Source organism: Suricata suricatta, chromosome 5 (genome assembly GCF_006229205.1).
Source record: "Suricata suricatta isolate VVHF042 chromosome 5, meerkat_22Aug2017_6uvM2_HiC, whole genome shotgun sequence".
Taxonomy (NCBI): domain Eukaryota; kingdom Metazoa; phylum Chordata; class Mammalia; order Carnivora; family Herpestidae; genus Suricata; species Suricata suricatta.
This window is the reverse complement of record NC_043704.1, coordinates 86,536,431-86,557,961: the sequence shown is the minus strand read 5'-3', so window position 1 is coordinate 86,557,961 and position 21,531 is coordinate 86,536,431. Positions and strand designations below refer to the sequence as shown.

The 21,531-nt window shown below is 34.5% G+C and overlaps 1 protein-coding gene across 4 annotated transcripts in view; it reads left to right on the top strand.

The window, feature by feature from the left end:
- MFN1 (mitofusin 1) overlaps positions 1-20,261 on the top strand; it is a 31,669-nt gene extending 11,408 nt beyond the window's left edge. For all 4 annotated transcript variants that reach the window (XM_029939840.1, XM_029939842.1, XM_029939841.1 and 1 more), the window contains 12 exons: positions 929-1,036; positions 3,670-3,823; positions 3,939-4,006; positions 9,788-9,909; positions 11,529-11,655; positions 11,789-11,893; positions 12,148-12,250; positions 12,387-12,616; positions 14,006-14,158; positions 14,858-15,054; positions 16,238-16,372; positions 18,112-20,261. In XM_029939840.1, coding sequence (XP_029795700.1) covers positions 929-1,036; positions 3,670-3,823; positions 3,939-4,006; positions 9,788-9,909; positions 11,529-11,655; positions 11,789-11,893; positions 12,148-12,250; positions 12,387-12,616; positions 14,006-14,158; positions 14,858-15,054; positions 16,238-16,372; positions 18,112-18,193 — 1,584 coding nt within the window. In that variant the 3' untranslated portion in view covers positions 18,194-20,261. The remainder of the gene's footprint in view (positions 1-928; positions 1,037-3,669; positions 3,824-3,938; positions 4,007-9,787; positions 9,910-11,528; positions 11,656-11,788; positions 11,894-12,147; positions 12,251-12,386; positions 12,617-14,005; positions 14,159-14,857; positions 15,055-16,237; positions 16,373-18,111) is intronic.
- The last annotated feature ends 1,270 nt before the right edge of the window (positions 20,262-21,531 follow it).

The window sequence follows — 21,531 nt, the reverse complement described above, 5'->3', positions numbered from 1 at the left end:
ATTTTGATGGCTTCCTGTCTTACATTTAGGTTTTCATCTATTTTGAGTTTACTTTTGTAAACTTTTGTGGTGTAAGAAAGTGATACAGGTTCATTTTTCTGCATGTTGCTGTCCAGTTTTCCCAGCACCATTTGCTGAAGAAACTGTCTTTATTCCATTGTATATTCTTTCCTGCTTTGTCAGAGATTATTTGGCCATATGTTTGTGGGTCCATTTCTGGGTTCTCTATTCTGTTCCATTGATCTGAGTGTCTGTTTTTGTGCCAGTACCATACTGTCTTTTTTTTTTTTTTAAACATTTATTTTTGAGAGAGAGAGAACATGAGCATGGGAGGGACAGAGAGAGAGGGACACACAGAATCTGAAGCAGGCCCCAGGCTCTGAGCTGCCAGGACATAGCCTGACATGGGGCTCAAACCCACAAACTTTGAGATCATGACCTGAACCGAAGTTGGACACTAAACCGACTGAGCCGCCCAGGCACCTCAGTACCATACCATCTGGATGATTACAGCTTTGTAATACATCTTGAAGTCCAGAATTGTGATGCCTCCAGCTTTGGTTTTCTTTTTCAAGATTGCTTTGGCTATTCAGGGTCTTGTCTGGTTCCATATAAATTTTAGGATTATTTGTTTTAGCTCTGTGAAGAATGCTGGTGTTATTTTGATAGGGATTATATATAGTACATACTTATTAAATAGAAGTTCAGTAAAGACTCATGGCAGGAGCAGGAAAATCTTCACCTTTGCCTTATAATTTTCTCATCTTTGAGAAGCTTAATTAATATTCAGAGTGTTTTGGGATCCTTTATCAGTGGGTATTAATCACTGTTGTCTAAATGGTTCACACTTTGAGAGCTTCAACTATAAATGTAAATATAAAATAACTGTTAAAAGTGATCATACTCTTGGGTATTTGATGTTTTTTAGGAAAAGCAGTTTTTTCACAAGGTGAATGAGCGACTTTCCAAGCCTAATATTTTCATTTTGAATAATCGTTGGGATGCCTCTGCATCAGAACCAGAATATATGGAAGATGTAAGTTATCTTTTTTTAAGTTTTGAAATATAGTACATTGTTATCTGAGAAATATATACCTTATAATTTATATATAGTATATATATACAGCATACCTTATATAATAGAACATCACAAGCAGCTGTCCTCTTACTTGAGAAAAGACTGTAATTATAGAAAACCTGAAGCAGATATCTGATAGAGACCAGAATATTAAGCTACTTTGAAGGAAAATTCTGATAGAAGTACTATCTAATAATTTTAGATCTTGAAACTTTTGTTTTAATTTTTTATTAAAGTATAACATAACAGAAAAGTGTATACATCATAAGTGTCCAACTCAAGAAGCAGAACATTCCTAGCACCCCAGAATGTACCCCTCTCCATCTTCCCACAAGGATGAGCACTTACTAGGACTTCTAACAACCTTGATTAATTTTTTGGTTATTCAGCTTTATGTAATGAAATCATATATAGTATCTACTTTTGTGTCCGGTTTTCTTTTGCTGAACATCACATTTGTGATAGGCATCCATACCCTTGTGTGTAAAATGCATTTCATTACTATATGGTATTTCAGCCTGTAAATATATTTGATTTATTTATGGCATTTGGGTGGATTTCCTGTATGTGGCTGTTATGAATAATGCTTCTGTGCATATTCTTACATGTGTCTTTTTGGTGCACACAGGTTTATATTTCTGTTAGGTATATACCAGTGGTTCTCAGTGTGAGGGATTGAGCAATTTTGATCCCTAGGGAATGTTTGGCCATGTCCCAAGACTTTAAAAAAACTTTTTTTTAATGTTTGTTTACTTTTTAAGGAGAAAGACACCGAGAACAAGTAGGGGAGGGGCAGAGAGAGAGGGAGACACAGAATCCAAAGCAGGCTCCAGGCTCTGAGTGAGCTGTCAGCACAGAGCCTGATGCAGGACTCGAACTCACAAGCTGTGAGATCAAGATCTTGATGAAGTCTGATACTTAACTGACTGAGCCACCCAGGTGCCCCTGAAGACATTTTTGATAGTCACAGCTCAGGAAGTGTGCTTCTGGCATCTGTTGGGTGGAGGCTAGGGGTGCTGTTAAAAGTCCCATAACATAGATCAGCCCCTCCCAACCAAAGATTCATCTGACTCAAAATGTCAGTACTGTAGAGATTAGCAGTCTGTGAGTATATATCTAGGAGTAGAATTGGTGGATTGCATCTAGAGAATATGCTGTTTTAGAAAACCCCACAGTCTAAAGTACTTGTACCAGTTTATACTCCTAAGCAGATTGAGAGTTTCAGGTGATTTATATCCTTGCCAACACTTGGTATTTTTGTTTTTGTTTTAAATTTTAGTCATCCTGGCAATTTTAAAAAACTTCTTTTTAATAAGAATAGTGTATCTGGCATTTGATCTATGATCTATAAATAATACTTAATTTGCTTAATATTTATTTTTCTAATTTTAATCATAGCTTGTGTTTATTTACAAAAATAGAAAATGCATAAAAAATTAAAATTTACACTATCCCATCACTGTTCACATGCTAGATTGCTTCGATTCTTTTCCCCCACCCCCAAAATTGGAATTTTGTTTAATATGAAACTTAATATTCGATTTATTATTTTTTTGTTGTTTCATGTTTATTTTTGAGAGAGTGTGGTGGAGAGAGAGGGGAAGAAAGAGAGAGGCACAGAATCCAACGCAGCCTCTAGGGTGTCAGTGCAGAGCCTGATATGGGGCTTGAACTCATGAACCGTGCAATCATGACCTGAGCCAAAGTCAGACACTTAGCCATCTGAGCCACCCAGGCACTGCTTAGCTTAATTTTTATTAAGTCTTAGAATAGAGATTTCTTATCGTAGCTATAGTATTAAAGATGAGTATTAATCCCTAATTAATTTCTAACCCTTAGTCCTATTTTATTTTTTATTCTTAATTTTTTCTTAAGTTTTATTTATTTAAGTATCTCTCTAACCTCATGGGGCTTGAACTCATGACTCTGAGATCAAGTGTTGTGTGCTCTACCAACTGAGGCACCCAGATGCCCCTCTTAGTCCTAGTTTTAATACCCATGTGCTAATCTAAACCCTATATTGCAGCTCTAATACCTTGCTGATGCATTCTCACCAACTTGAATTCTCAGTATTTTAAGAAAAAGAGACTGTTTATGTTCTTATTTCACAATAAAAATGGCTTCATTATATCAAATTAATTGTAGTACTTATTTTGTGATATCATAGTTATTTATAGCTTCATTGTAGAATATTTGGAAAATAAGCATAAGGAAGAAATTAAAATGCCACCTATTTTCACATATGTATATACACATATCATTTTTTTGTAGTATAGTTATGTATATGTAATTAACACAAAATTAAGAACTCTTTCCCATGGCAGTAAGTATTAATATTTGTCTACAGTATGTTTTGTGGTGGCTGCATAGTATTTGCTGTTCCATCAGAATTTAAATGGTCGAGGAAGGATCTTTACTTATATGATAAAGGATCTGTTGGCAGTATTAAACTTCATTTATTAGAATTTTTGGGTTTGTTAAGTATATGGGAACTATTACTATAATATTACTATAAACAGTGTAGTATAAGTCTGTAGTTGTCAGCTGTATTTTTGTTTAATTACTAGATTTCAATACCTTGTGTTCTCTAGGTTCGCAGACAGCACATGCAAAGATGCCTGCATTTCTTGGTGGAGGAGCTTAAAGTTGTAGATCCTTTAGAGGCACAGAATCGTATCTTCTTTGTTTCTGCAAAGGAAGTTCTTAGTGCTCGAAAGCACAAAGCACAGGGGATGCCAGAAGGTGGTATGTATTATTATAGATTGTCTTTGGAAATACATGTATAGTTATAAAAACAGCACACTAGAGATCTTAACCTTGCTGTGTGCTAGGTTTTAAACTCTTCACCTAAATGTTACAGGTGGGGCACTTGCTGAAGGATTCCAGGCAAGATTAAAGGAGTTTCAGAATTTTGAACAAATTTTTGAGGTAGGAATTTTGTGAATGTATTAACTAATACAAAATCCTAGCATTGGCTGGAAAATGATCATGATCTTCTGTTTTTACTGTTTATCTTTGTCAAATAACCTTTGCTGTTATTTAGTATAGTTACTGCCACAGCAAGTGAAACAAGTTTGAAGAAAGGAAGCCCCTGCAAAATGGATGATCTGTAAGAATTTAAAATTAAAGATTGTAATTTCTTATTTTTCTTATGTATTGTATTTAAATGATAAACTTTTCTATATTGCATGTGTTGTGCAATGAGTAAAATTCTATTTATTCAGTAATCTCAGGCAAGATTAAATAAATGTAATTGCTGTTAGGATGGTTAATAGAGCAAAGTGAAGCTCATCCTTTTTCTTGTGTTTATAGAGATAGAGAACATAATGTCATTTGACAAAAGTTTGTTAGATTTTAAACTGTTGTCACCTGTTTATTCTCCACATTTTATGTCAAATATCCTAAACAAATGAATACTAAAAATAATTAAGACAGGTCTTGTACTTTAGGAATCTGGTAGGAACACCTGAGGCACGTAACTAATGCGTTTGCAGCATTGGGGAGGAGAGATACTGTCTTATATTTTGATAGAGGTGTTTTATTCAGAGACATTAAAACTCATCCTACATTTGACTGACAAGTTCTTTAGATGTTTACCTTCTAAACTCTTATTTAGGTGTTAGTCTTCTAAACTTTTATTTAGTCCTGTTTGACCCAACTCTGCTGAGATTGCATGTCCCCTTCTCACCCATGAATGAACACAAAGACTTCAGAACTGAAAAAACTTCCATTTGCAATTATTCTTCCTTATAAGTAATAATAGCTTTAATAGTAAGGATGTGAATGTTGAACGTACTTGGCAGAATTGCTTAAACTAAACATTTGCTCACTATCCCCCATCTTTAATTTGGTGTGTTGGAGACAGACTATTAAGTAGAATAAGACAAAGTATTTAAGAAGGAAAGCCCACGAGTAGTTATCAGAGGCCCTGGGCTTATCAGCGTATGTCCTCTCAAGCTACCTGAAGTTCCAGTCACTCAGACCACTATTTATATGCTTTCCCTTTTGCTTTCACAAGAGATTCAGTGCTCTCCTAACTCTTGAGATCAGTTATTTCATCCATGGGGGAAATCTTGGGAAGGGGATCTATTCTGTCTCCCTGTGTCTTACTTACTGGCCTTTTCTTTCTTTCTCTGTGTATGTGTCACTGATTTCTCCTACCAAATCCTGTTGTTCCGTTATGCATTTGTGATCTCTTTTATATTGGTTCTAATGTTTTTTAGAAGAAACTTGGCCATTTGTTATTGTAATAAATAGTTCATTGGGAATTTAAAAATTATGTATAAAAAACTATGCAAGAGCTTTTATGTGAAGTCATAGAGAATGTCAGATTTTATTTCGTTCAATTAGAAGTGTGATAGATTTAATGTAAGAATCAGAAATTATTTGAACTTAACCTAAAGAAATAATCAGATGGACAAAAAAATTTTGTTTTGGAGGCCAAAGCTTTTTTGATGATTACATTGACAACTCTTTTCAGCTTTTTTCCCAGACCTGACATTTGTTATTTCTTAATATTACTTATTTATTTATTTATGAGAGAGAGCACAAGCCGGGGAGGGGCAGAAAGAGAGAGACAGAATGCAAAGCAGGCTCCAGGCTCTGAGCACAGAGCCCACCATGGGGCTTGAACCCGCAAACTGTGACATCATAGCCTGAGCTGAAGTCAGATGTTTAACAACCAACCACCCAGGCACCCAACACATGTATATATTCCAACTTTAATAGATTTGCCAGTGATTTTAACTGCTCTTCTTTATCCTCCAATGACCTGGCCCCATCTCTTGGTTAATTTTTCCATTCATAAATAGCATTTTTTTTGTTTTTGTTAAGTTCTATATTAATCTTCAAACATAGTTTCCTTCTGCTTTTTTTATACTTTCTTTTTTTTTTAACTGGACTTGCTTTTTGTTCTTTAGGAAAGAATTTAAGGGCTGTGAATTTGTGATGTAACTTTGGATATATTCCATGGGTTTCAGTATACAGTTTAGTTTTCATTGTTCAATAATTTTTTCTAATTAATAGTTGGCATTTCCTACTCATTGCAGGAGTTAAGAATTAGATGTTTTAATTCTTTTCATCTAATGTTTGGTTATTTCTTGGTTTCTTTGCATTGTGATCACAGAATATGGCCTTTATATACATTTTCTTTTTGTTTTTATTTTAGCATTCACTTTTTTTTGAGTCTTAGAAAATGATTTCTGTGAAAATAAAAATTGTACCAAGTTGATCATTTTTAGTGGTCTGATTCTTGTCACAGACTTTTTGAGATTCATTTGTTTCCAAAGGATCAAAAACCCTGAGGAACTTAAAGTACCAAGTAAAATAAGGCCTGAAAATTAAAACACTTAAATTCATCAAGAAAATCAATGTTAATTCTCTCAGTATGTTGTCTTATTGTTTTTAACCTGTATTTGAACAAGTGTATATTCTAAAGATGATGTAGAAATCTAAGTTTCTTTGTTCAGATATTTGGCCATAAGATTTGGTTATAAGAAAAGGGGTATAAAATAACTCTTCTCTAAAATGTCAATGAATTTGGGCATTCTGGGACAACTGGTAAGATTTGAAAATGGACTGTGTGCTAGGTTAGTAGTATCGACCCAGTGATAATGTTCTGAATACAGTGATTGTTTCGTGGTTGTGTAGGGAAATGACCCCATTCTTAGGGACATATGTTAATATATTTAGTAGTAAAGTTGTGGTGTCTGCAAATAACTGTCAAATTGTTCAGCAGGAAAAGAATATGTATAAAAATACATGTGTATTTCTATATGTAGACATATATATATCTGAATGGAGAGAGAGGGGAAAGGTAAACAAATGGGGCTGCATATATGTTTACCTGAAAGGCATATTGTATTTTAGTATTTTGGGGTTTTTTTTGTTTTTTGTTTTTGTTTTTGTTTTTGTTTTTGTTTTGCACAGTCCTCTTAGTTAAAAGCATTTCAAAATAAGGAGTGATGAACAGCATATTATTGTAGGTATTGGCGGTCTGTTAAGGGGATTTGACAAATTTATGCCCTAATTATACCTAAATATTAATATTTGCAAATGTGTAGCTTTTTTTTTTTTAATGTTTCTAACATTTATTCATTTTTGAGAGGCAGAGAGAGACAGTTTGAGCAGGGGAAGGGTGGAGAGAGGGAGACACAGAATCCGAAGCAGGCTCTAGGCTCTGAGCTGTCAGCACAGAGCCCGACATGGGGCTCTAACTCATGAACTGTGAGATCATGACCCGATCTAAAGTCAGACACTTAGCCAACTGAGCCACCCAGTCACCCCATAAATGTGTAGCCTCTTAAGATGTTATTAGAAAGTTAGAAAACTATCTTAACTGAGATAAGGTTATTGTTTCGGTTTTAATCTTTAATAAGTTTTAAGAAAATCTGTAGGATACTCTGACAAGATAGGATTTAAATTGGTTTGATGTAGTATTTTAACCTTTTTTCTTCTAATAGTAGAGTTCCTGATAAAGTAAGTCTGGAAACTGCTACTTACTGTATATGTTCCCTTTGGGAATTCATAAGCATATTAATGTAGCAAGGGTTCTGAGAAATAATTTACTAAAAACCCCTTTATTTAAATTAGCATTTTCCATATTTCAGAATAGAATATTTCTTTTGCAGGGTGACTTGATAATTTTTCTGATCTGCGGGAACATCAGTGTGGGATACATCTTAGTTAAAAGATTTCCTGCTTTTTTCTTTATATTTGTTCACAATTATATATTTTCAAATCAAGGAATAACTTTTATATTGCCTAATAACTTTTGAAAATATTTTCTTTCTTGTCTAGCTCTAATACTGTGCTGTTATCTACAAATTTTGGGCCTTCATTGCTGATATCTAGATCTGCTTCATCGAGGAACATAGAATTTCTTTTAACCTTTATTTCTTTTAAAAATGTTTTTAGGCTTTTATTATAATTTTGTGGAGGTTAATTTGTCAATTTATGAGATAGATATTTAAAGCAAATCAAAGCTTTGATTCAGTTGTTAAAAATAAGCAGTTTATACTTTCAACACTAAATATTCTGTAGTTATTGGTGGTTTTCTGTAGGCATGTACAAAACGAGAGCAAGGAATACCATAACTTCCTACAGCGAATCTTTTCAGGATTAGTGATGTTGAGGGATGTATAAATAAGGTGAACCATGACCAAATTTAGGCTATGCAGTGAAAGAAGGTAATGGGGTTTGAGTTAAGGCTTTATAAACAGTTAATGAATTACCCTCATGTGTCCTATAGCTAAATGAGTGAATCTGTTTTATTTTTCATACCTCAGAGTACTGAAGAGGACAGCTAAACTAGCAAAAGAAATTTTAAAAGTGTTTTCTATCTTAGTGAATTGAACAGATAATCACTTCAGAGATATGAAGGTGCTAAGCATAGGTTATAAATAGTTTACTGAGTGAATATGTGACATACTAATGATTTCCAGATAACAAATACTAGAGTATTAAATGAATACTTTTTAAAGCCTGAAAGCTATTTTGACAGAGGATAGTAATTACAATTTATTACTGGTTACATATAAAAAGAAGTACAAGAATATGAATTCATGGAAATCATGGAGATACATCACTAATTTTTAAAAATTCATTACAGAAAATACACGTGGCTTCCTACAAAGCAGCTATGGCAGTTAATGCTGCTGTGACCCAGACGAGCTTTTTTTGATGGTTCAAAGACCAGATAGCCTTTCTCTGTAAACACTTGTAGTTGTTTTTAAATGTTATTTCAGTTCAGAATTTGACTTTCTATGAGGTAAAAATAAAAGGACAGTTTTAATGTAATTTTGCTAACATTCAATGATGATTCAATAAATATTCTAAATAATCAGTATGCACATGTATTGAAATCGGAACAAAAATTTTACAGTATAAATGTATTCATTACTATATGTGATACATTCTAATGTATTCCATTATTTAAAAAACACAGGTCACAAACGCAGATTTGTACAGTGAATGGTTAGCTACAGTTAACTTGAAGGTGAAACAAATGAGATAGGGCATCACAGAATGTGAGCGGGGGAGGGGCAGAGAGAGGGAGACACAGAATCTGAAGTAGGCTCTAAGCTTCAGGCTGCAAGTTGTCAGCACAGACCCTGACACAGTGCTCTAACTCACAAACGTCTGAGCCAAAGTCTGACAGGTGCCCCAATATTTTTTTAAAGAATTTAAAATATTATTTAGGTTGTTTGTTGCTAAATAGTATTTTTCAAGTTTTAATTGGCAGAAGTCTTTTATAATAACCTTACGTGAAACATTCAACATATTTTTTTAAATAGAATTCTAATTCATAACTCAGGAACTTTATTAGGTTATCATAAGCATGAGAAAAATCGAGATAGAACAGAAGTAGATTAAAGGCAATCAGATAAAATTAGTAACCTTAACAGAAACCTTAAACATTGAAAACAGTACCCTGCTTATTTTTTTTGTTTTTAAAAATAGTCAAAAAACCATTGCACATTACTGTGTAGAATTACACAAAGATATGAACTTGCTGTTAATGTCCTTTTTACTTTTCATTCCTTGTAGTTTTTTTAACCTTTGTTATTTTAAGTTGTATTTATCATGAATTTACTTTCTGCCTTTATTTATGTTTTGGTTAATGTTACAAACAGCAAGTTTTTGTGTTTGAATTCCTGAAAACGTTGGGATGGAATTGCAGTAATGTGTTATGGCTTGGGCCCCTCGCAGGAGTGTATCTCGCAGTCAGCAGTGAAAACAAAGTTTGAACAGCACACTATCAGAGCTAAACAGATACTAGATACTGTGAAAGACATAATGGATTCCATAAACGTGGCAGCAGCAGAGAAAAGGTATGAATTCATTTTATTGCAAAATAAAATGTCATTTTGTATCAATATGAATTCCTTAGACTAAGGTTTTAAATTGTTTTATTTTAAATACTTTCACACGAAAGTCAACAACGTACTTGCATGTTTTTAAATGAATATTTGAAATTGCAAATATTTTTTTCTACAACCTTACATTCATCATTTACATTCCTTGGATCTTAGTATTCTCATGAGTTACGATTTTAACATATTTCGTAAATATCTTTAAAGCAGTGGAGGTATCATTTCTTCTAGAGGAATTTTTGATGAAGTTCAAAAAAGAGGTGACCCTCTTTTTTGTTAAATCAACCTATGACCAATTTTTCATATATTCATACATTTATACTTGAAATCCCAGTGCCAGTTCTGGGTTTTTCATCAGCTGGTAAACAAACAAGGTGATATTATCTGCCAGCCAGAAAGTCGGTTTGGTAAGCACTACCCTATATGTCCTGTTATACTGTGCTGTGAATTCCATTTATTATCTTACAAAAAAGGATACATGAAATTACCAACATTATTGAAGAAAAGGGTAGTTTTCACAAACTTGGTACTCTTGAAACAAAGGTGATGTTATTAGGTGTGACAGTTGTTAACAGCATTCAACCTTAATGATACCATTAGTGGGTTTCAGCCAAAGAAAGGAAAATTACAGAGCATCAAGGATTAAGTTAAGGATACTAAATTGGGAATTTTAAGTGCATTTGATCTTACTGGGAAAACAAACACTCACACCTAAATCTATTGCCTAATTTTGACAAAATGCATTATGTACAAAATTAGAGATTTTTCCAGCACATAAAAACACAAGAGTGAGAATTCAGTCTGATCTCAGACCCTGCCCACTGTTTCTGTATGACATTGTATTGCCATTTACACCCCTTCCAGCTCAGTTGTTTTATTATAGTAGCCAAAGTGAGTATTTGGTCCACTGATTGACCATTAATATTATTAATTTCAAAAATACAGGACATTGGACTAAACATGGCACAAAGAAGATGTGATTTGAAGATGTTCCGTATAATCATGTCTTGGGAACTCTTAGCTAAAGATAATTTAAAAGTATCTCAGGTCTTTGTTTTCCTATACCATCTGGTAGTTGGCAAATTTCTATAAAAGCCAGATAGTAGATACTTGAAGCTTTGAGAGTCATACTGTCTCCTTTGCAGCTACTCAGTTTTGCAGTTTCAGAGCAAAGGCAGCCATATAGGTGATAGGCATATGAATGGTCGTAGCTATATCCTAAGAAAACCTTACCAGAAACTAGCAGCTGGCTGGATTTGGCTTTCAGGATGCCATTTGCTGACCCTTGTTTATGAAATTAAGTCAATATTGAGTTCTTTTTAGACTGTTCTTACCTGTGTTTGGAGAAGTTCTTTGTGGGATTCAGATGCCTCATGGGCATAGAGACAAAGTTTATATCCAATCATCTATAAATACTTTAAAATGAAATATTATTTGAATCCTTTCAGATATTGAAATACAAGATTTTTTTTTATATCATGCTAACATATCATTTAGTACATAAGTGAGTGTCCTAGCTTAATTGCTTTGGCACTTTAATATATCCTAAGAATTAATTACTCTCCATACTATAATAGGGTTTATTCACTGGAACAGAGGGAAGATCAAATTGATAGACTGGACTTTATCCGAAATCAGATGAACCTTTTAACACTGGATGTTAAGAAAAAAATCAGGGAGGTTACAGAGGAGGTGGCAAACAAGGTGGGTTGGTGACTTTATTATTAAAATTTCTGGGGAGGGGGGGCACCTGACTGGCTCAGTGGGTGGAGTGTTCAATTTGATATTTGGAGTAGTTAGTAAACTTGTTTAATTTTTTTTAACTTCATATTTTCAGGTGTCATGTGCAATGACAGATGAAATTTGCCGACTGTCTGTGTTGGTTGATGAATTTTGTTCAGAGTTTCATCCTACTCCGAGTGTATTGAAAGTATATAAAAGTGTAAGTTAAACTGTATTTAAAGTTATTTAGGTGCAGTTTCCTCACCTTATTAGACATTTGTACTTAGTGGTTTAGCACCCAGTGTATGGTTAAAGTGTTACATCTCCTGTGTACTCTTGTGACAACTACCTTGTACATGAAGCACACAGAAAAGTTATCCTTTAAGATTTAGCATTTACTACATTTTTAAAGTTTTAATAAAATCTATATATGTTCTACAGAAAAAATAATGGGCACATTTATCATGTTAACAGGAGTTAAATAAGCACATAGAGGATGGTATGGGAAGAAATTTAGCTGTTCGGTGCACCAACGAAGTCAATGCTTCAATGCTTCAATCCCAGCAAGAGATTATTGGTAATATTTGTATCTATGAGCTCATGTGTAGTTTTTTATTTCATTGGTAAAGGGTTTATTTTCCTTTAGGTTTTTTATATAACATAAAACCTTATTTACTATTGTTTCTTAAATATCATAATTTTGTTTTGTCTAGAAAATTTGAAGCCATTACTTCCAGCTGGTATACAAAATAAACTACATACACTGATTCCTTGCAAGAAATTTGATCTCAGCTATGACCTAAATTGCCATAAATTATGTTCAGATTTTCAAGAGGATATTGTGTTTCGTTTTTCCCTGGGCTGGTCTTCCCTTGTCCATCGTTTCCTGGGCCCAACGAATGCTCAGAGGGTGCTGCTAGGATTATCAGAGCCCATCTTCCAGGTATCTTTTTGTTTGTTTGTTTGCTTTTTAGTAAGCATTTTATTTGAGTACTGCTCTACTGCACATTATGTATCTGAGATTCTCCTTTCTATTTTGCCTGTATGATTTTCCCTAATAGAACTACCTGTGTCCAGTTTGCATATTTATGATCTAATGTCTATCAAATAGAGCCATTTCTGAATTAGGCAGACTATTGCAAAGGGAAAGGCAGTCCCAGCATTTTCATCCAGTCTGTTGTAGGTTGTTCTATGTTTGTTTTTGAAATGGGTTTTTATTTTCTGAGAGGGTTTTTTTTTCCCAAATAAAATTGAAGTTTTGACCTCAAATAGATTAATGCAAACATTTAAAACAAATTTTGAATCTATCAATTTGAGAAGTTTTTTTATGGAATTGTAAAACCACCACAATCTAGTTGTAGAACCTGTCACCCCCAAATGATACCTTTTTACCCATTTGTAAGTTTATCAGTCATTTCTACCTTCAGCCCTATTTCTAGTTAGCTTTCTGTAACTATCATATTTTGTCCTTTCTGGACATTTCCTATAAATGGAATCATTAAAAATGTGGCCTTTTTGACTGGTGTCTTTCACTTAGCATAGTATTTTCAAGATTCATCATCATGGTACATGAATGTTGTGGCATATGTAAGTACTCCATTTTTTAACGGCTGAATAATATTCCATTATAGATATCACATTCTATTCATTCATCAGTTGACGGACACTTGAGTTGTTTGTACTTTTTTAGCTACTATGAATAATGATACTATGCACACTCATGTACTATTTCTTTTTTAACATTTATTTTTGAGAGAGACAGAGCATGAGTGGGAGAGGGGCAGAGAGGGAGGGAGACACAGAATCCAAAGCAGGCTCCACGCTCCAAGCTGTCAGCCTAGAGCCTGACACAGGCTCGAACCCATGAACCATGAGATCATGACCTGAGCTGAAGATGCTTAACCGATTCAGCCACCCAGGCACCCTTCATGCACTATTTTTATGTGGACACCTGTTTTCATTTCTCTTGAGAATATACTGAGGAATGAAATTGCTGGGCCACGTGGTAACTTTCTGAGGAACTGCCAAACTGTTTTCCAAACTAGCTATGCCATTTTCTATTCCCATGAGCTGCTTCTCAACATTTTCATCAAGACTTAATTCCTCTTGAGGGTTGAGGACCTATTATTCATTATTTGTCATTATATCATTGGTTCAATACTGGTCATAGAAAATAATTTTCAAGCTATTTTTTATTAATGTATTTGTTGGGAACTCTTTGGAGTCATTCTTTTTATAGTCTTACTACTTTAATTATAAAAGAATACAAGAGAACTTTATAAATGTACTGTACCATTTGTATATAATAACTTTTTCCCCCCAACCTTACCAGCTCCCCAGATCTTTAGCTTCTACTCCCACTGCTCCTCCTCATCCAGCAACGCCAGACAGTGCATCACAGGAAGAACTCATGGTTACCTTAATAACAGGACTAGCTTCTCTCACATCTAGAACTTCTATGGGCATCATCGTTGTTGGAGGGGTGGTAAGAAGTCCTTTTTAGTATAATTAAAATTGGAATTTGTGCAGAGCTTTTTGCTAGGTCACAAAAAGAAAGGTGTATTTACTTTTACTTCCAGGATCTATAAAATAACATGAAAAGTTGTTGGTTAAAATTGGTGAATAAAGAGTTTCACAGGTCTAATATTTTTTTAATATATATATATATATATTTTAAAATTGAAATATAGTTGGCCTATAACATTGTATTGGTTCTAGGCAATGTCACCAACTAGCTAGTCCTTAAAATAGTGCTTCTTATTTTCACATAATAGCACATAAAGAAACAATACTTATACATTGGAATAATAAGAATTATCCAAGTCCTTTATCTAGCCTTCTCTGAATACCAAAGGGATCTGCCTTCATGTATGAAAGATTATTTTTTAGTAGTAGTAGTACATATATGTAAAATATTTTTTCACATCATGAAAAACATGAGTTTACTTGTTTTGGTTTTTAAAATCTGTGTCCTAAGAAAACAAAATTCACATGTTTTTGAGTTAACATTATATCAACTTACCAAATGTCTGGCAGGTTATAAAAGTTCTTGTCTGATATTTATTTAAAAAATGGATCTGAGTCAAAGATCTGTAGGGAGCTCATGAGTTTGCTAAAATGCCTTAATATACAATGTCCCTAATGATTTTCTTTCTCAAAGTAGCCTGTGAATTTATCTTTACAGATTTGGAAAACTGTAGGCTGGAAACTCATATCTGTTTCATTAAGTATGTATGGAGCTTTGTATCTCTATGAAAGGCTGACCTGGACCACACGTGCTAAGGAGAGAGCGTTTAAACAGCAGTTTGTGAACTATGCAACTGAGAAACTGCAGATGATTGTCAGCTTCACAAGTGCAAACTGTAGCCACCAAGTACAACAGTAAGTTGAAAGATGTGTCTTTCGTAGTTTTTTTAATTATTGAAGTATGACATATCTGTAAAACAGTGTACAAATGAGTATTGCTCAAGGAACTATCACAATGTGAACACACTTTGTAATCACCCCCAAAGAGAAAAAATCGAATGATACCAAACAAGTGAGCTCAAAATGCATGATGATGAGTGTAATTTCTTTTTACTGTCATAGCCCAGAATTATAAGTTTAAAGGCATAACTCTTTTAGAACTCAAGAGAATTTTATTATAATACTGGGGTCCACTAATTTCTTTTATGTGTCTTAAAATTTGTTTTGCCAATCTAGTAAAAATATATTGAACTCCAGTGAAATCAATGCATAGTAGCCTATTTTTAGATGCTTCAGATTGCTGAATTAAAAAGTTCTCGGAGATGAAGATGATTGCAATTTAGTGAAAGAAATAACGTGCATAATTATAATAAGTGGAAAAGTGTTAAGTAATATAGTGGTAGGTAAGCCTCGTATTGTGAGGTTCTAGAATCTTAAATCATGAAAGATAGTGGATCTTAAATCATGAAAGATAAGGGTTTCCTACAAGGACGGGTAGCCAGAATAGAATAGAAAGATATAGGGAGAAAAACACCCCAAAGTAAAGAAAGTAGGGGGAAAAGTGTGTTCAGAAACATGAGAAAATTTCAATGTGACAGATAATGTGTATCAGAGGGGTACATTTCAATATAAACCTAACACCAGGACAGGAGCTTGGCTAACTAGAAGTCCTGCGAGCAGTCTCTCTCAAAAATAAAATGAACATTAAAAAAAAACATAGTCTTTTTGTCTAAGTCATATAAGGTCATGACATTTTCTTGCCTGTTCTCAGTAGTTTATTTCTGTAGGCAAAGGGGACTAGTCAGTCTTATTTGTGTTTCTGAAGAAACATACCCATCTTTTGCCTTATAGCTTGTTAATATTCACAACCATGTAGTAGCGGTTCATACTGCCTATTGAGCATTTGTCTGGAGACCAGACGAAATTAGGCCCTAGTGCCATATCCTCCCTCATCCATGCCTAACAGTGTTCTTTGATACCTCACATTTTACGTATGTTTTAAACTTGTGATCCTTGTATATAAGCTTTAAATTGATGCTTCATTCATTTTAAAACACATTCATGACTGCTGGGGGAAAAAAACGTTTTTTCTTTTAAGGGAAATGGCAACCACTTTTGCTCGCCTTTGCCAGCAAGTTGATATTACGCAGAGACATCTGGAAGAAGAAATTGCTAGATTATCCAAAGAAATAGATCAATTGGAGACAATACAAAACAGTTCAAAGTTCCTAAGGTATTTGAACCTTTTTTCCTTGATAATATGTTTATTGATCTCGTTATCTAAATATAGTTATATAAATTTACTAGTGAATTTATATTAAAACCTTTTGCATTGGCTTACCTTATTTTCCATCCATATTTAATTCCACGTATTTTGCATTTTCAATGAAAGCCAATTTCAACAAGAAAAAATAAATCTGAATTAGAAGGAAATTTTTAGATCCTTATCTAAAACTTTGTTGAGCTGTATTAGTCCCCTTTCACAGCAGACGTTCTATAATTAAAAGTGTGAGTTTTAGTCCCGTATATCCAAGACCCATAACTTCCATTCTCATTGGGGGATGTGGGTGTGCTTAAAATTTGAAGCAGTAAGAGTAAACAAGATATCCCAATACGTGGAATTCTGGTTTAATATGATTTATCACGGATTCTGTGGGGTCTAACTAAAAGTTGCTTTTGGGGACCTGATCAGAGGTGTCTCCATGAGGTGACTGTTTGTTGGTAGTCTTAACACTTCAGCTTTTACCCATAAGTATGATTTAATTCCTGCTGCTACTTACCAGGGCTTGTGCTACATAAACTGCCCACATAAGAGCACCCTGCAATGTCTCCAAATTGTAGAGGCTGTTCCTGTGAGCTGAATTTTGGGACATACACATCTGTGGGCATGTCTGTCCATGGTGTCTCAATCTGATCAGCAGTTACACTGTTACTGTACCTCGGTTTCATAATCTCTGCAAAAGATGAGACTGCCTATCACTTAGACCGCAGCCTCCTTTCATACACACAAACTCACCCAAATAAATTTCATTTATCCTGTTGCAGCTTTTTTAAGTTGATCATCCCAAATACAGTCATACAGTCTTAGTGAAACTATATCCAGTAGATTTTTTTTTACTTAGATTTTTTTTTTAGTAGTGTTTCATCTTGTTAGAGTAAAATAAATGATATTGGCACCTCCTGTAGCTTTTTTATTTTCGCAGGGCTTGAGTAAGTACAAATAACCCTGATGTGCTAATCTTTTTTCTAAATAATAAATCCCATAATATTAGAATCCTCACTGTTACTAGATTAGGCTGCACAATTCAGATAGAATTTAAGTTACCTAACTAAAAGAGAGTTGCCTGAAGAAGCATAGAGTGGAGTTCATGTGTCCATTAACTTATATGTCCTCGACCACATGCACCCGGCAACAAGACCAAGAGAAAAGCTCCCTCAAGTATGTGTGTGCGCCCTGGCATAGCATGAGAGTGGGAGACACATCTATGTTCCTCTGTCAGTTTTAGTTCCTGTTTTCGTCTCAGGGTATTGGGCTGCGTCAGGTAGGATTCTAGTATTTAAAACGATTTTTGGTATACCACGGTCCTTTGACATCTGACAGCTACTTTATGCATACATAAAACCAGTTATTCTATACATTGTATTTAACTTACAGGGAATTCAGGGACAGTTACGATTCTATGACTTAGGATATAATTCCCAGGTAAGGTAATAGGACTCTGTGGTCTCAATGCTTCCATTCTTTCGTATTCGGGTTTTTGGTTTTTACCCCAGTGCACCTGGGCATTGGACTCTGCGTTTACAGCAAAGCCGTAGTAGCCCATATGCATGCTCTGAAAAGGTTGATAACAGTTTAATCTGAGTTCAGATATATGTGGTAGCACCTGACTAGTGATTTTTAAGATTGGATGGAATGCATTTCTTACTGGCCTTTATGATAATTAGATTGGTATTTTATTTTTTTTTAATTAGAAATAAAGCCGTTCAACTTGAAAATGAGCTGGAGACTTTTACTAAGCAGTTTCTACGTTCAAGCAATGAAGAAGAATCTTAACAGTAGAGATTGCTTTGGTGATCATCGTAGCAGAAAATGGAACCTGGAAGATGGGGACAGTTTTTTATGAAATGACTTTATGAATTATACTAATTGTACCTAAAGAGCAAATCCTTGTGTAGATTCTGATAATGATCTATCTCAGGGTGTTTGCATTTCTGAAAAGTATTATATAATGTATTTTTAGTTTTAATTTAGGGTAAAGAAAAGGCTAAATTGTGTTTAAAATGAATTAGTTAAAAGCAGCAGAACCAACTATGTGACCCCTGAGGGGTGGGGCCTTGTTCTTAATTAGGGCTCTCTTTGTTTTTGATTCTGAAAAACTCTGCTTCCTGGCATCCAGGAGTTAGAGAATGCTCCTTTCATCTTTTCTCAAAACTAATTTTTGATGCCTACTTTAATGGGGATAGTCTTTTTTTTTTTTTTTTTACAAGCTGCATTGCTCTATCAAGGAGTGTGGAATGTTCTTGAGTATATTGTTTATGCAAGTTACAATCACTTTTGCCATCCTGGCAGGTATGTAAACCACTAATAAATACACTGTTTTTACTCCCTCTTTTTTCCCATTAAAACAGATGTAAAATATTATAAAGGTTTGTTATTATAAAGTCTCTTATGGAAGTATAAAAATATCTGGGTCTGAATAGTTGCCTGATATGTTTCTAAAGAAACATTTTCAGCTTCAACTATGATTATAGTGAGGAAACCTTTCCATCTCAGTTTTAGGGGTAAAGTTTGAAGTGATAAAAACAGCCAAAGATACAGGAGCTCTGACTTTTGGGTGGTTACAGTCATGTACAAATGCTGTTCTTCAGAAGGGATTTGCCGAGGACACCGCTGGATTGTCCCCCCGGGTGGCTTTCTTTAATTGTATGCATTTGCCAGGGCACTCTTAATATTACTGTATTTTTTAACTTACTGAAATGTTCATGAGTTCAAGTATTGTCTGTTTCTGTGTAAAACGAATTTAAACTTCAATGGAAACATGAAAAATGACATTCTAGGGCTTGCTACACAAAACTTAGTATCGAGAATCACCAAAGCAGCAGCATCTAGATGCTTGTTAGATGCATAAGGACTGCATTTGGCCAGGGATACTTTCTGCTTTTCCATAGAGGGATGACATGTTAGGCTCTTTTATTCTTAATACTATTTCCTTTCTTGTGCCTTTAAGGCTTCTGGATGCTACCCAGTCTTTTCATAACAGGTGCAGCACTATTTTTCAGGATATCTTAGGGAGAAGATAACATTCTTTAGGCCACAGAAGCCTTTCAAAAATGTTTTTATGCAGAGCAGACAGTAGGGTGCACTATTCAAATCCAAATACTACTTTATAACTTTTGTTGTTGCTTTATAACCAAAAAATAGTACAGGCCACCAACAAATGGGATTAGGTAGCAAATGCCACATGAAAAACTAATGTCTGAAAGATTCTGGGTACTGCTGATTTAGGCTACAAGTTCAGGACCTTGATCTTTATATGAAAGTACTTGAACGCTTGACATAGCGTGGTGGTTTGGTATCACCTCATTAGTAGGTACAGTGGCATCAAAGTTTGATCTCTGGATCACCTGATACCACTTGTGAACTTCTAAGGAATACATCATATTGCAGGGTTTCACCCCAGACCTGCTGAAGCCAGTATTAGGTTTGGAAACCAGCAATCTAAGTTTTAATAAGCCCTCCAGGTGATCCTGATGCCTGCTGACGTTTGGGGCAACTACTGCAGTGGTGGTTCTGGGATAGGCCGGTTATAGTGAGTTTTCCATCACTAGTGTGAATGCAGTTCTACCTGATCAAGTTTGAAAATCCATGAATGTTGGAAATGGAACACTAAAATAATGAAACCCAACCTTTAGGAGAGAAGTGCACATGTGACTAAGCCTGTGAATTATACAGAAATTATGTATTTCACAGCTGTAGTTCAAAGTTAATGCACATACTTGATTTATTTACTATGTATGTATGCGAGATTATTTATAAACTTTGTATAACCTTAAACTTTTTACAAAACTACGTTTTTATAAGTATACAAGGTGAAAATAAAACTTGTTTGCCTGATAGTTGATAAATGTAACATTTTTACTGGCATTTAGTGAGTTTTAATCCAAGTACTGAACTCTCTTGGGCATTCTCCAACTGCGTGGAGATGAAATGACCGCAGATGATACTATAAGCAATCAAATGGTTAACAGTAAGCATTCATATTTAAAGTACATCTATTCCTTGCTTCCAGTAGCCTATTTTTCATTTCATAATTGCCAATGTTTAGATGAAGAAAAAAAGGCGGATCATAAAATAACTGGGCTGGGTTTACTTCTGAGACTTAAGTTTTAGTGTGATTTTTAAAATTAAAACATGCTATATGCAATCTGGTTAAAAGCACTTTATTGATTACAATATCAATTCACAGCAGTATTTCACAGAGCTACTGTACAAATAAAGGAATAAATCACTGTGCAAGAAAGATCCAAGAATACTATTAAATCGTGGTACAAGTCCATAGTTTGGTTTAAAGCTTTTATAAGAGCTTTAATCTACATTTACCCTTCCCAAAGTCCTGCTACTGACATTCAGAGTCAATTCGCTACAAGTTTGTAGAATCCATTGTAAGTGGGAAAAAAAATCAGCTTTAAAAACCCACTTATGTGGATGCCTTTGGATAAGAATATGCAAATCCAAGTGTTCAAATGTGTCTTTGAAAACAATAGAATAGAGAGCACCATTGTGTAAAACACAAAAAGGCTTGAAATATCCACCAAGTATCACTGAAGTTCCATTAAGTAAAAAATAAATACTATATGATGTAAGATTTTGTCAGGAACACTTAAACCAGTTGAAACATGTAACCAGTTTTTTCATGATGCTGCATTATAACTATTTTATAGGATCAGTAACTGGATTTAAGAAAAAAGACAGGAAATTTTATCAACATGCAAACAAATTGGCTAAATACAAGGTGTACCATCAATATCTGACTTAAAAAATACACTGCCAGCTTAGACATTCAACTACAAACCATTTTAATGATGAGTACCTATTATAACCACTGAATTTTAAACACACCACTGAATTTAAGGCAATTCAAAATTAACAAACAGGAGAAACACTAGTAAATATGAAACAGTTCACCTTCTACTTTAAGTTCCTGACAAAAACGGTCTAACCATGTGCATGTTTTAAATTCTCACTGGAGGTAAGGTAAGACAGTTTAGAATTTTGCTTGGAGCACCTGGGTGGCTCAGTCAGCTCTCACGTTCGTGGGTTCGAGCCCCGCGTCAGGCTCTGTGCTGACAGCTAGCTCAGAGCCTGGAGCCTACCTCCGTTTCTGTGTCTCC